This window comes from Scyliorhinus canicula, chromosome 15, assembly GCF_902713615.1.
Source record: "Scyliorhinus canicula chromosome 15, sScyCan1.1, whole genome shotgun sequence".
Taxonomy (NCBI): domain Eukaryota; kingdom Metazoa; phylum Chordata; class Chondrichthyes; order Carcharhiniformes; family Scyliorhinidae; genus Scyliorhinus; species Scyliorhinus canicula.
Window position 1 is genome coordinate 123115668 of NC_052160.1, and position 12629 is coordinate 123128296.

The following is a 12629-nucleotide window of genomic DNA, read 5'->3' on the forward strand; positions in this document are numbered from 1 at the left end:
CCTTTGGGTGAAGAAGTTCCTCCTAAGCTCAGTCCTAAATCTACTTCCCCTTATTTTGAGGCTATACCCCCCAGTTCGGCTTTCACCCGCCAGCGGAAACAACCTGCCCGCGTCTATCCTATTTATTCCCTTCATAATTTTATATGTTTCTATAAGATCCCCCGCGATCCTTCTAAATTCCAACGATTCCAGTCCCAGTATACTCAACCTCTCCTTGTAATCATAGAATTTACAGTGCAGAAGGAGGCCATTTGGCCCATCAAGTCTGTACCGGCTTTTGGAAAGAGTACCCTGCCCAAGGTCAACACCTCCACCCTATCCCCATAACCCAGTAACCCCACCCAACACTAAGGGCAATTTTGGACACTCAGGGTAATTTATCATGGCCAATCCACCTAACCTGCACATCTTTGGACTGTGAGAGGAAACCGGAGCACCCGGAGGAAACCCACGCACACACGGGGAGGATGTGCAGACTCCGCACAGACAGTGACCCAAGCCGGAATCGAACCTGGGACCCTGGAGCTATGAAGCAATTGTGCTATCCACAATGCTACCGTGCTGCCCTTCCAAACCCTTCAGCTCTGGGATTAACCTAGTAAATCTCCTCTGCACATCCTCCAGCGCCAGTACATCCTTTCTCAGGTAAGAGACCAAAACTGAACACAATACTCCACGTGTAGCCTAACACCTTATACAATTGCAGCATAACCTCCCTAGTCTTAAACTCGATCCCTCTAGCAATGAAGGTCAAAATTCCATTTGCCTTCTTAATCACCTGTTGCATCTGTAAACCAACTTTTTGCGACTCATGCACTAGCACACCCAGGTGAGTCTCTGCGCAGCGGCATGTTTTAATATTTCACCATTTAAATAATAATCCATTTTGCTATTATTCCTACCAAAATGGATAACCTCACATTTGTCAACATTGCATTCCATTTCCAGACCCTAGTCCATTCACTTAACCTATCCAAATCCCTCTGCAGACTTCCGGTATCCTCTGCACTTTTTGCTTTACCACTCATCTTAGTGTCGCCTGCAAACCTGGACACATTGCACTTGGTCCCCAACTCCAAATCATCTATGTAAATTGTGAACAATTGTGAGCCCAACACTGAACCCTGAGGGACACCACTAGCTACTGATTGCCAACCAGAGAAACACCCATTAATACCCACTCTTTGCTTTCTAGTAATTAACTAATCCTCTATCCATGCTACTACTTTACCCTTAATGCCATGCATCTTTATCTTATGCAGCAATATTTTGTGTGGCACCTTGTCAAAAGCGTTCTGGAAATCCAGATATACCACATCCTTTGGCCCCCCATTATCTACCACACTGGTAATGCCCTCAGAAAATTCCACTAAGTCAGTTAGGCACGACCTGTCCTTTATGAACCCATGCTGCGTCTGCCCAATGGGACAATTTCCATCAGATACCTCGCTATTTCTTCCTTGATGATAGATTCCAGCATCATCCCGACTACCGAAGTTAAGCTAACTATAATTACCCACTTTCTGCCTACCTCCTTTTTTAAACAGTGGTGTCACATTTGCTAATTTCCAATCCGCCGGGACCACCTCAGAGTCTAGTGAATTGTGTCTGTCTTCATCCAGCTGAAGAGCAATTCAGGCAGTACAGTGCAAGATCACTGCATTTTCACATACCTTTCCCTCACATCTGCTACCCCAGGTTAAGGATTTTGAAGCAGCAGCTGTTACAGGTGGCAGCGGCTTCAAATCCCTTCACAGCCTTTGGAATACAAAATTCCCATTCAATTTCACAAAGCAATGCATTTTACTAGCCAGTGATTGACAGTTTTAGTCGTCCAGAGACAGGTGCTTGGTGGATTGTTTATCTTTGTTTCCCTTAAGGGCAGCATGGTGGTGCAGATGTTAGCACAGCTGCCTCACGGCGCCGAGGTCCCAGTTTCGATCCCGGCCCTGGGTCACTGTCTGTGTGGGGTTTGCACATTCTCCCCGTAACTGCGTGAGTTTCGCCCCACAACCCAATGATGTGAAGGTAAGTGGTTTGGCCACGCTAAAAAGCCCTTAATTGGAAAAAATTAATTGGCCACTCTAAAGTTTTAGAAAAAAAAATCTTTATTTCCCTTCACGTTGAATGCATCTCAAGTATCCGGAATTAATGCTAACCACAATGTTTATAAACAAACTTGCTATGATTTACAGCTCCTCAGCATATCAAAAGCAGTTAAGTGCTTTCTACTGTGAATAAGAGGAAGTGGAACCACTAAGTGGAACCACAAAGTCTGAGAACACATGCTAACAGAATTAAAGACAGCGTTTTCCCCCACTGTTATCAGACTCCTAAATAACCCTCTTATGGACTGAACTGATCTCTCCACACATCTTCTCTAATGTGTCTATGTATTTACATTGTGTATTTATCATATACCATTGTTTTTTATGTATGCAACGATCTGCTTGGACTGTACACAGAAAAATACTTTTCACCGCACCTTGGTACATGTGACGATAAAGTTAAATCTAAACTCCCTTTTGATGTGGTGCAAAGTTGGCAGTTATACCAAGAGTGTTTGTAAACATTGTGGTTAGCATCTAGCAGGATAATGGAGATGCATTCAAGAGCGAAGGGAAAGATAGATGAACAATCCACCAAGCACCTGTCTGTGGTCTAATAAACCTGTCAATCACTGGCTGGTGAAATGTATTGCTGTGTGAAATTTAATGGACGTTTGGCATTTCAAGGGTGTCAAGGGATCTGAAGCCCTTTCAAGTCTCCTTGGCTTTCGAGGAAGTCTCTGACACTTGTAACAGCTGTTGCTTTAAACACTTTTGTCTTCAGCAGCAGCTGTTAGGGAAGGGTAAGGGAAAATGCAGTCATTGTTCACTGTATTGTCTGGACTGCTCTCCAGCTTTCAGGCAGGCTCGAAACCAGGATTCTGGCAATCTCTCCCCCACACACATATTTGCATGTTTAAAGAGAGACTCGCACATGGGCCCTACATGCAGAGCCAGCGAAGACCTGTTCTATAAAAAGGGCAGCAGGGTAGCATGGTGGTTAGCATAAATGCTTCACAGCTCCAGGGTCCCAGGTTTGATTCCCGGCTGGGTCACTGTCTGTGTGGAGTCTGCACGTCCTCCCCCTGTGTGCGTGGGTTTCCTCCGGGTGCTCCGGTTTCCTCCCACAGTCCAAAGATGTGCGGGTTAGGTGGATTGGCCATGCTAAATTGCCCGTAGTGTCCTAATAAAAGTAAGGTTAAGGGGGGGGTTGTTGGGTTACGGGTATAGGGTGGATACGTGGGTTTGAGTAGGGTGATCATGGCTCGGCACAACATTGAGGGCCGAAGGGCCTGTTCTGTGCTGTACTGTTCTATGTTCTATGTTCTATGATTCATCTCTCGTGGGAGCACTTCAACTCCAGAATGGAGAATCCTGGCCAACATTTATAACTTTGCATTCGAATTTCCATTTTGACACTGATGCCCTTCACCTTGATCACTAAGAAGATTTTGTTTTAAGTCGCTAGTTGAAGACTGAAATGGAAGCTTCACTCAGAGCTCACATGTTGCATTGGCGGAGTGTGGTCACCTGAAATTATCTTAATCACAGCATTAAAATAATATTGTCCCTCACCAACATTTTTCAGTGATTTATGTACTGACGACTCACCCAATCTCACAATAAAAAGTAACTTTATTTCCGATTGTCCAATTAGATGCCTTATAATATCCATTTGTGATTGCCCCGGGGTTACCACAGGTTATTACTGCACAGAAAATAAAAGAGAGAAAACTTTGAAATGGGACAAAAACACAAATTATCCAACCGGTTTTTCATTGTCAATCATAGAAATTTAATACGAATATGAGATGCTACTACATGATTGCCCAGGATATAAGGTTACCCTGAATTCATTTTTCAGAATTATGGTAATATAAGTGCGGGATTTTCAGCAAATTCACAATACCTCCCAGCAACTGGTCTCTGTATTGAATAGCATCAATCTTCACTAACAATATTAGCTGAAATATACTGCCTGACATTGGGATTTTCCACAAGTTTGAGAACTTGGGCGGAATTCTCTGACTCCCGCAGGGTCGAGGAATCGCCCGGGGCCGGCGTAAATCCCTCCCCCGCCGCGGCTGGAATTCTCCACCACCCAGGAATCGGCAGGAACGGGAATCACGCCCCGCCGATCGGCGTTCCCTCTGTGCTGATCGGCGTGCACCCCGCGGCAATTCTCCGGCCCACAATGGGCCGAAGTCCCGCTGCTGACAGCCAATCCTGCCGACGTGATTTAAACCACCTCTATGGTGGCCGGATTGGCGGCGCGAGCGGGCCCCCGGGGTCCTGTGGGGGCGTGGGGCGATCGGACCCCTGGGGGTGCCCCCATGGTGGCTTGGCCCGCGATCAGGGCCCACCGATTGGCGGGCAGGCCAGTGCCATGGGGGCACTCTTTTTCTTTCGCCACTGCCACGGCCTCCACCATGGCGGAGGCGGAAGAGACCCCCTCCAATGCGCATGCGCCGGTGGTGACGTCAGCGGCCGCTCACGCACCGGCGCATGCGTGGACTGGCAAAGGTCTTTCGGCCAGCCCCGTTGCCGGGCGGAATAGCGGCAAAGGCCGTTGGCGCCAGTTTTGGCACCATCGACGCAGCGGGAGCCACTCAGGCACGGGCCTAGCCCCTAAAGTTGCGGAGAATTCCGCATCTTTGGGGAGGCCCGACGCCGGAGTGGTTGGCCACTCCGCTACGCCGGGACCCCCTGCCCCGCCGGGTAGGGGAGAATTTTGCCCCTGATGAGAAGCCAATGTCACTTCCATGAGGAAGGCTCAATGTGATTTAAATGCCCTTCAACACTTAACTGGTCAGCAGTCTGCCTTCCATAGCACCAAACTCCAGGTGGCTGGAAAACCTTCCCTGACAGCTGTTGGCCAATCCAAGGCCAGCAGCTCTGTATTGCTGGCAAAGTCACCAAGAGTAGTGGCTATCGCTGGTAATGAATGGCGCCTCAACCCAAGGATCTCTGCTGGATCTTTGTACAGCACGGTAGCATAGTGGTTAGCACTGTGCCTTCACAGTGCCAGGGTCCCAGGTTCGATTCCCTGCTGGGTCACTGTCTGTGCGGAGTCTGCACATTCTCCCTGTATCTCCGTGGGTTTCCTCCGGGTGCTCCAGTTTCCTCCCACAATCCAAAGACGTGCAGGCTAGGTGGATTGGCCATGCTAAATTGCCCTTAGTGTCCAAAAAGTTTAGGAGGGGTTAATGGGTTCGGGGGATAGGATGTAGGTGAGAGATTAAGTGGGTCGGTGCCGACTCGATGGGCCAAATGGCCTCCTTCTGCACTCTTTGTTCTATGTTCTATGGACACATATGACATTGGTGGGAGGCCATGGTCCTGAGGTCAGGGTGTTATGTTTCAGCAGCGCCGATTGTCCTTCCCAATTCCACATCTCTCAATCAAGGATTGAATGCCTTACAGCACGACAAGGCAGCAAGAAACACCGACAGTGTTTGCTGAGAACAGGAGAATCATGTGACTCCCCTCAAATTCCACAGCCACTTCGAAACTCTGGTTGGCTCAGGAATAATTAATCTCATGTAACTCATTAATAGACCCAATAGATATCCCCCCACCAATAGGTGGGATTCCTTAACCCTCCGGCACTTAATTGGGAATAGTTTTCCTGACATTGGTCTTCCTGCCCCATTCCTACCCCCAAACTCTTCCATCATGCCACTCTGGCAAACTGCATTAAATGCAGGCCAAATCCACCTGTTTTCTGAATGGTGAAAGAGTGGCAGCCGTGGAAGGGTAAGGTTATTCAGATATCTATAGATACTGAAAAATAATGCAGAGTGTCCAAAGCACAATCAAAATGGATAATGAAATGCTGTCCCCTCTGTTTCTGGTGTTGGAAAAGTGATGAAACGTCTATTCCCACTTCCAAGGCATTACCTGCTGTACCTGAGCACAAACCCCATGCAAATGGTCCATCATGTTTTTGGCACCTCATGATATCTATAACTTTCACTCAAGTTTGAGTTAGAAATTAATGCAACAGTTTGCGAAAGGCCGTATTAATATAACTAAGTTAGTGCAGCACAAACATAGTCGGATCTGAGAACAAAAATGGAAAAGGAACAGAAGGGAGTCTGAACATGATTTAAACATTGTTCACGAGCTTAGGATGCATTTTTTCCAGTTCTCCCTCCTCGATCTCCATGGGCCAAACTATTACTTCCTGTCAGCTACAATTCCACTAAAATGAGCAGCACAGGGGAGGTCGTGTGATGTGCGTGTAGCAGAGTCTGCGGGCGTGATTCTCCGCACCCGGGAGAAATCGTGAGGCTGGCACCAAAAACGGGCGGGTTTGACGCCAGCCTCCGCCCCCCCCCGACCGGGAACCGATTCTGGTCCCCGGTTGGGGCTAGCATCCCGCGGCCGTGAACTCCGGCATCGCGGGCTTAACGAATTTCGTTAAGCCCGCTAGCCAGAGTTTGCGACGGCTGACGCGTCACATGACGTCAGCCGCGCATGCGTGGATTGGACGACTCCAACCCGCGTATGCGCGGATGACGTCATCACGCATTTGCGTGAAACCCGCGCATACGCGGGCCGGTATGCCCCTCAGCCGCCCTGCGAATGGATACAGCGGGGCAGCGGAAGGATAAAGAGTGCGCGGGGTAAGTACCCGCTGCCCGCGATCGGTGCCCACCGATTGCGGGCCCATGGCACCCTTGGCACGGCCGTGGTACGGCCGTGCCAATCGGTGCCATGGTTCCCCAGATCGGGACTTTACGGCCGTTTTTACGAACGGTCAGACCAGGTGTGTTTGACGTTCATAAAAACGGTCGTAAAGGCCTTGGAATTCGGCCCATCGGCCAGCTGAGAATCGCTGCTCGCTGTAAAAAAACGGCGGGCAGCGATTTGTGTCGGGAGGCGGGCGTGGGGGAGGGGGGAGAATAGCAGGAGGTGCGTCAGACCAGCGTGGCCGTAAGAATTTACGCCACCCGCTATTCTCCGCACCGTCGTGAGTGCGGAGAATTGCACGCTGCATTTTCGCTGGCTCTGGTTCTGCTGGTCTTTTAATCCTTTTTGTTTATCCTGATGCACATCCGATGATTACTTGCTTTTTGGCTATATTCTTGTACTATGTCCCCAGAGGATCCTGGCTGGATTTTGGCGATGAGCAGCCAAAATAAGTCAAAGAATTCCTGTTTGGTTGAGGCAGCTGGAGGTGTGCGGAGTGTGGAGCAGCTTGCAGTGACGGTTTTGCTGAATGGCGAGCCTGTGCCTCGGCAATGCTTTCTACATCGGGATGCTGGCTGCCATTGCGAATGACGTTGTAGACGATGATCTCCGCTCCACGGTGCAGGTTATTGGTGCTCACTTTGATGAATTGCAAAATATTCTTGAGAGAATAGTGGAAGTGGAGAAAAGGAATCCTGTTACTCAACAGAGCAATCTCCCTGGTAGGGTCTCACCTTCAGATATTGAAAATCCTGTTGCATGGTGTTGTGTTTATCTTGATCATCTCGGGGAGTTGGAGCCAGACAAGGAATGTTTGTGCACCCGGTGGGGGAGAGGGGGCCGGGGGCCGGGGGGGGGGGGGGGGGGGGGGGGGGATTCCTGCCCAAATTTGAGAGTTGCTTTTGCAATCTCGATTTGAAGGTGGAGTGTGAAGGCTCAGGGCTTGAGTCAGAACCAAAATGATATCTGCTGACCTTGCAGATCATAAGGCTGAACAATGTAATGTCCTGTGAAATCAGATAAAACCAGATTATGCCAACCTCTGAAATGAGGAAGTAGTCCAGAGTGCGGTCATGCAAGAATAGCTAACCACCAAGGGTTAACAGATAACAGATGTGCAAAAGGACTATGTCGAAGAAAAAGTATTAGAATCAACATCGGCAGGCACTATTCGGTGACAACCCGGGATCAACAGTCACAGAAGGAACAAAGAACCTGAGCATGGCTCAGCGTCCAGAGACAACCGCCGATCAAGCTCCTGGCCAAGCCTTGATGGGTAGTATCTTATTTATGCCTTGAATAGTGAGTCTTAAAGGCAGCAAGCAATTATATGTAACTGTAGGTGATTAAGCATTCGCAATAAAGAAAGATATATTTGCCTATTGACTCAGAGTGTTATTCTGTCAGACATCACGTTACCTCACTGAGACAGAGACCAGTGGTGATCAACAGGTGTTTTAAGTTCAACGGAGCACATTGTATCTGGTCTTTGGGGTTGGGTGGAGACTCTGGCCACTGGTCTTACGTTGCCTTGTCCTCAATGCTCATTGTGAGGGGTTGGAGGCGGCTGGAAGCATCGAGTCGCCCCTGCCTGCTGAGGCCTAGGTTTCTTGCCACCTGGGTGTTGGAACGATGGTGTGGCGGAGGTGAAGGCATGTCCTTCGAACTTTGGAGGGATCCTGAATCTTGCTCAATGATCTGCTATAGCTTTGGCCTTTCCAAGCTCCATAGGTGGTGTTGTTATCCTGCAGTTTATCAATAATCATGAACTTTATTCCCTTGTCATTGTCTTGTTGATTTTATGTTATTTTATTTTCCTGACAAGGATGTATGATATATGAGCACTGAGGCAAGGATCGCCTGTTATCCTGTTATGGAAAAACCATGCTAAATTGATAGTGTGACACGAGGGTTGTGCATGATCTTGCTTTTCTTCGTGTGCTGTAATCCTTGCATTTACAAAGAGGGAGTACATTTTAGATACACCTCACCTACCTGAAAGAGAAGTTGAGTAGAGCAGAGTGGTGGATGGAAGGTTGGTGTGATGGAGGGTGGTATGGTGTGATAGGCCCTCTCTATGATTGAAGTCCCCAGTTAGGGTTATCTGTGTTGGATTTTCTTTTGTATTCGTGTTATTTTGGGCTGAAGGAGTCCGTCCTTATCTCCTACGATAATCCAGATAGATTATGCATCCTAGAGAGGGCTGGGTTCCTTGTGATTCTCCTTTGTCTGGCTGTTGGAGTAGAGGGGAAATATTTGAGGCGCACACCTGGGTGTGGTCGGTTAATCCATGCTTGACTTATTTTCGTCAATATTCTCTTGGCTGCGTAGTTAGTGGCAGTGGTCCCCTTCTGGGGGCTCGTGATCTACTTCTGTCTTGAGATAGAGTTCCACTGAGGCGGTAGCCTATGGGCGACAAGGTAGAGTGAGAGTCTGTATGCTGAGAAACCATGTTGTTGGAGCCCATCTTTGCTTAACGGTAGGCTGAATGGGGGAGTTAGGTACCCACTTCTAAGTACTCTTACATAGTGGTTTCCTGAATGCCCTCCTTTTCGTAGTCAAGTCTCCTCGGGGAAAGCAATGAATTTACTCTGATGAGGCTACGTTGCTCTGCCAATAATATCCTTTTTGTTACGGCATGTGATGCTGACCTGTGTATGGCATTCTTTGTCTAATCCTGGAGGTTTTGACTCCTTTCTTGGAATGGTAGTGTGCCATTGGGGGTTACATTAGAGTATATTGTGTCTCGGGTATTTCCCTTATTGTGGTGGGGCGGGGAGGATCATGCTCCTTCCTAGAAGCCCAATTGTTGGGTGTCTTGACGATTATTCTTCATAATCTCAGCTGAGGACGATGTTGAGGGTGGCATGGTAGCACAGTGGTTAGCACTGTTGCTTCATAGGGCCAGATTCACAGGTTCGATTCCCTGTCTGTGGGGAGGCTGCACGTTCTCTTCGTGTCTGCGTGGGTTTCCTCTGGTGCTCCGGTTTCCTCCCACAAATCCCGAAAGACGTGCTGTTAGGTGAATTGGACATTCTGAATTCTCCCTCTGTGTACCCAAACGAGCGCCAGAATGTGGCAACTAGGGACTTTTCACAGTAAGTTCATTGCAGTTTTAATGTAAGCTTACTTATGACAATACAGATTATTTTTATTATGCAAATATTCTACTTTCGATGGGGCATGGATGTGGTTACAGAGGAGTGAGATTAGTTGTGTAGTGAGTCATGACTCCTCGATGTGAGAGGGTTGCGGGGGTAGGCTAGATCTTGTACTGTGGTTGGTATCCATTTGCCTCCTTATGCTTGGGATGTTCCTTCTTGCTGGGATGTTCTGCGAGGCTGGCTGAAGTTTCGATTGAACAGATTTCCCCTTCTTTTTAGTCTTGAGGTGTGGGCAATTTGCCAGGGATCATAGGCACATGGTTGTATCCTGGTTCCCAATCTTCTGTGACCCTCCGTTCCGAGTAGTTTCTTTTTTTATCCTATCATGGTTAATGTGTTGGGAGGCACTAGCTGCATTGATTATAAACCCAACAAATATTGTATAAATATTTACTCTTCTCTGTAAAAATTTTGGAATGATGATTGTTCTGTACTACACCGGAGTTTGGGGTTTTGCTGCATCTGGCGCTTATATGTAAAATATCCTCTCGGAGCTAGTACCCTCCCAAATTACTTCTCTAATTTTTTTATTTCTGTTATTGTGGGGTTAAAAAAAAATCAGTAACTTGCTCCTGCTAAGGTACAGATATGTCTCGTATCCTAGAAAAGAACTTCATAACTTGTTATGGATGCCTGTGGTACAGATGGAGCTGAGGGGACTATGTTCTAGTGCGCGCCCGAACATGGCACGAAGATCTTATCCTGAATTCTCGTGGCCATTGCATCCACTCGCCATGTAGAAAGGTGTGCACTAGGTAGCCATGCTTTTGTGGTCTTATCCTCCTCTCCATCACTCTCTAGTATATCCACAGATGGATATGGGGCCGCCAAGTTTAGTGGTTGCACTGAACCAATTGTATTGTTCTTCACATGTCCCCTTCTGTATTTGTATATGTTGAGACATTTTCTGTGCTGTTTGTGTGAGGTTTTTGTGTGTTTGTTAAAATGGAAAAACTTCAATAAAAAATTATATATTAAAAAATTAGCACATTCCACCACCAAAACCATGGCTCTTTACTTCAATATTACCATGAAATGAAATTAAATGAAAATCGCTTATTGTCACGAGTAGGCTTCAATTTCAATGAAGTTACTGTGAAAAGCCCCTAGTCGCCACATTCCGGCGCCTGTCCGAGGAGACTGGTACGGGAATTAAACCATGCTGCTGGCCTGCTTGGTCTACTTTCAAAGCCAGCGATTTAGCCCAGTGAGCTAAACCAGCCCCCCATTTGCACCAGGGCAGAAATTTAAATTCTTCTGCAAGGAGCCGGACTGATTTGATGTATGGTCATTTCTCATTTCATAGGTTATGTTTCTTGCACAGGTAATGTGGAATATTTTCTGGCAAATTCCAAAAAAAAAGAACTCCATACTTGAGGATGTCAACATACTGCAGGTTGGAAAACCTGGATGGGAACCAACATACATTGGTTTATTGGGAGAAGGTAGGAGAATGGAATGAGAAACATAACAGCCATGATTAAAGTGGAGCAGACTTGATGGGCCGAATGGCCTAACTCTGCTCCTGTGGCTTATGGTCTTATAAGCGTGACAATTCATTGAATGTGGCTCAATCATTTGGTTCAGACAAGCAAGTCAGTCAGTTGATAAAACAGGAAAACATAACTTACATTCACAGGATGGAACCTCACCATCCCATCCCTCAGCTGTACATTGCCGATAATCTCTACCCACCATTTTGTATCTAGATAAAGAAAATCAAACCACCTGTATTAGTTGCCAGGACGTTATTTGGATGCTAACCGGATTAGAATTCTAAATGCTCACAGAGAAATAAATCTATCAAAATAGCAATAAACTTTAAAACATTGTAAAGGTTAGTGTGGTTAGCAGAATAATGAAGGAATCAAATAGAGAGAAGCATAGAAATTAGGAATAGGAGTGCATCATTCAGCCCTTTAAGCCTTCTCCACCATTCATTCTGGAGGTCTTGCCGGTGCGGGGCTGGTAGAGGTGGGTGGGCAGGCAGTGCATTGTGAGGGTGGTCCTTGGATGGACTTAGGGGGCAACTCCCCTAAGGGATAGCCCTCTTGGCCCACCGTGAGCTCCACAACATCAGGACATACCAGAAGTTATTCGCCCCCACCTGATTTCCCGCCCAGCAGACCAGGGAACCGCGGAGGGCCCGAGACTCTGGCGCCGGCCCCGCTAAATGGATGGAATTGGGTCATCGAGACCCATTTGTACTCATTCACATCTTCCCGCTGGCGGGTGATCCTGAATACATGATCCCAGTGCCAGTGGAGGGGTTGGAGCATCGCATTCGGATCGGCACCCAATTCTCCATCCCATCAGGAAAGGCGCGTTGGACACCGTGGGATGGAGAACCCAGCCCAAAACGTTTTGGCCTCAACTGCTTTCTGTGGTCGAGAATTTCACAGGCTCACCACTCTCTCGGTGAAGACATTTCTCCTCATCACAGTCCTAAATGGTTTACCCAGTATCCTCAGACTATGACCCCGGACTCAGGACTCCCTGGCATCAGGAGTTGTGTTATTGCAAAAAAACAATCTTGGTGGGACCCCATAGAAAGTACAGTGCACAGGGAAATAGTAATACCCCCAGATCACATTAGCGCTGTTTTTGATTATAGTTTCAGCATTTGGAGGAAATAGCAAACAACAGATATTGAGCTCAGATAATGGGTCCAGCGAACATTAATCATTTAGTATTTCTATCTTTGCGTTAATATTCCAATCCA

At 47.5% G+C, this 12629-nt stretch overlaps 1 protein-coding gene across 1 annotated transcript in view; it reads right to left on the reverse strand.

The window, feature by feature from the left end:
* The window catches only part of LOC119978257 (sushi, von Willebrand factor type A, EGF and pentraxin domain-containing protein 1-like), a 129039-nt gene that overhangs the window by 98060 nt on the left and 18350 nt on the right, over positions 1-12629 (reverse strand). Inside the window, exons 14-15 of the mRNA XM_038819737.1 lie at positions 11539-11612; positions 3660-3756 (exon numbers count right to left, since the gene is read on the reverse strand). Coding sequence (XP_038675665.1) covers positions 3660-3756; positions 11539-11612 — 171 coding nt within the window. The remainder of the gene's footprint in view (positions 1-3659; positions 3757-11538; positions 11613-12629) is intronic.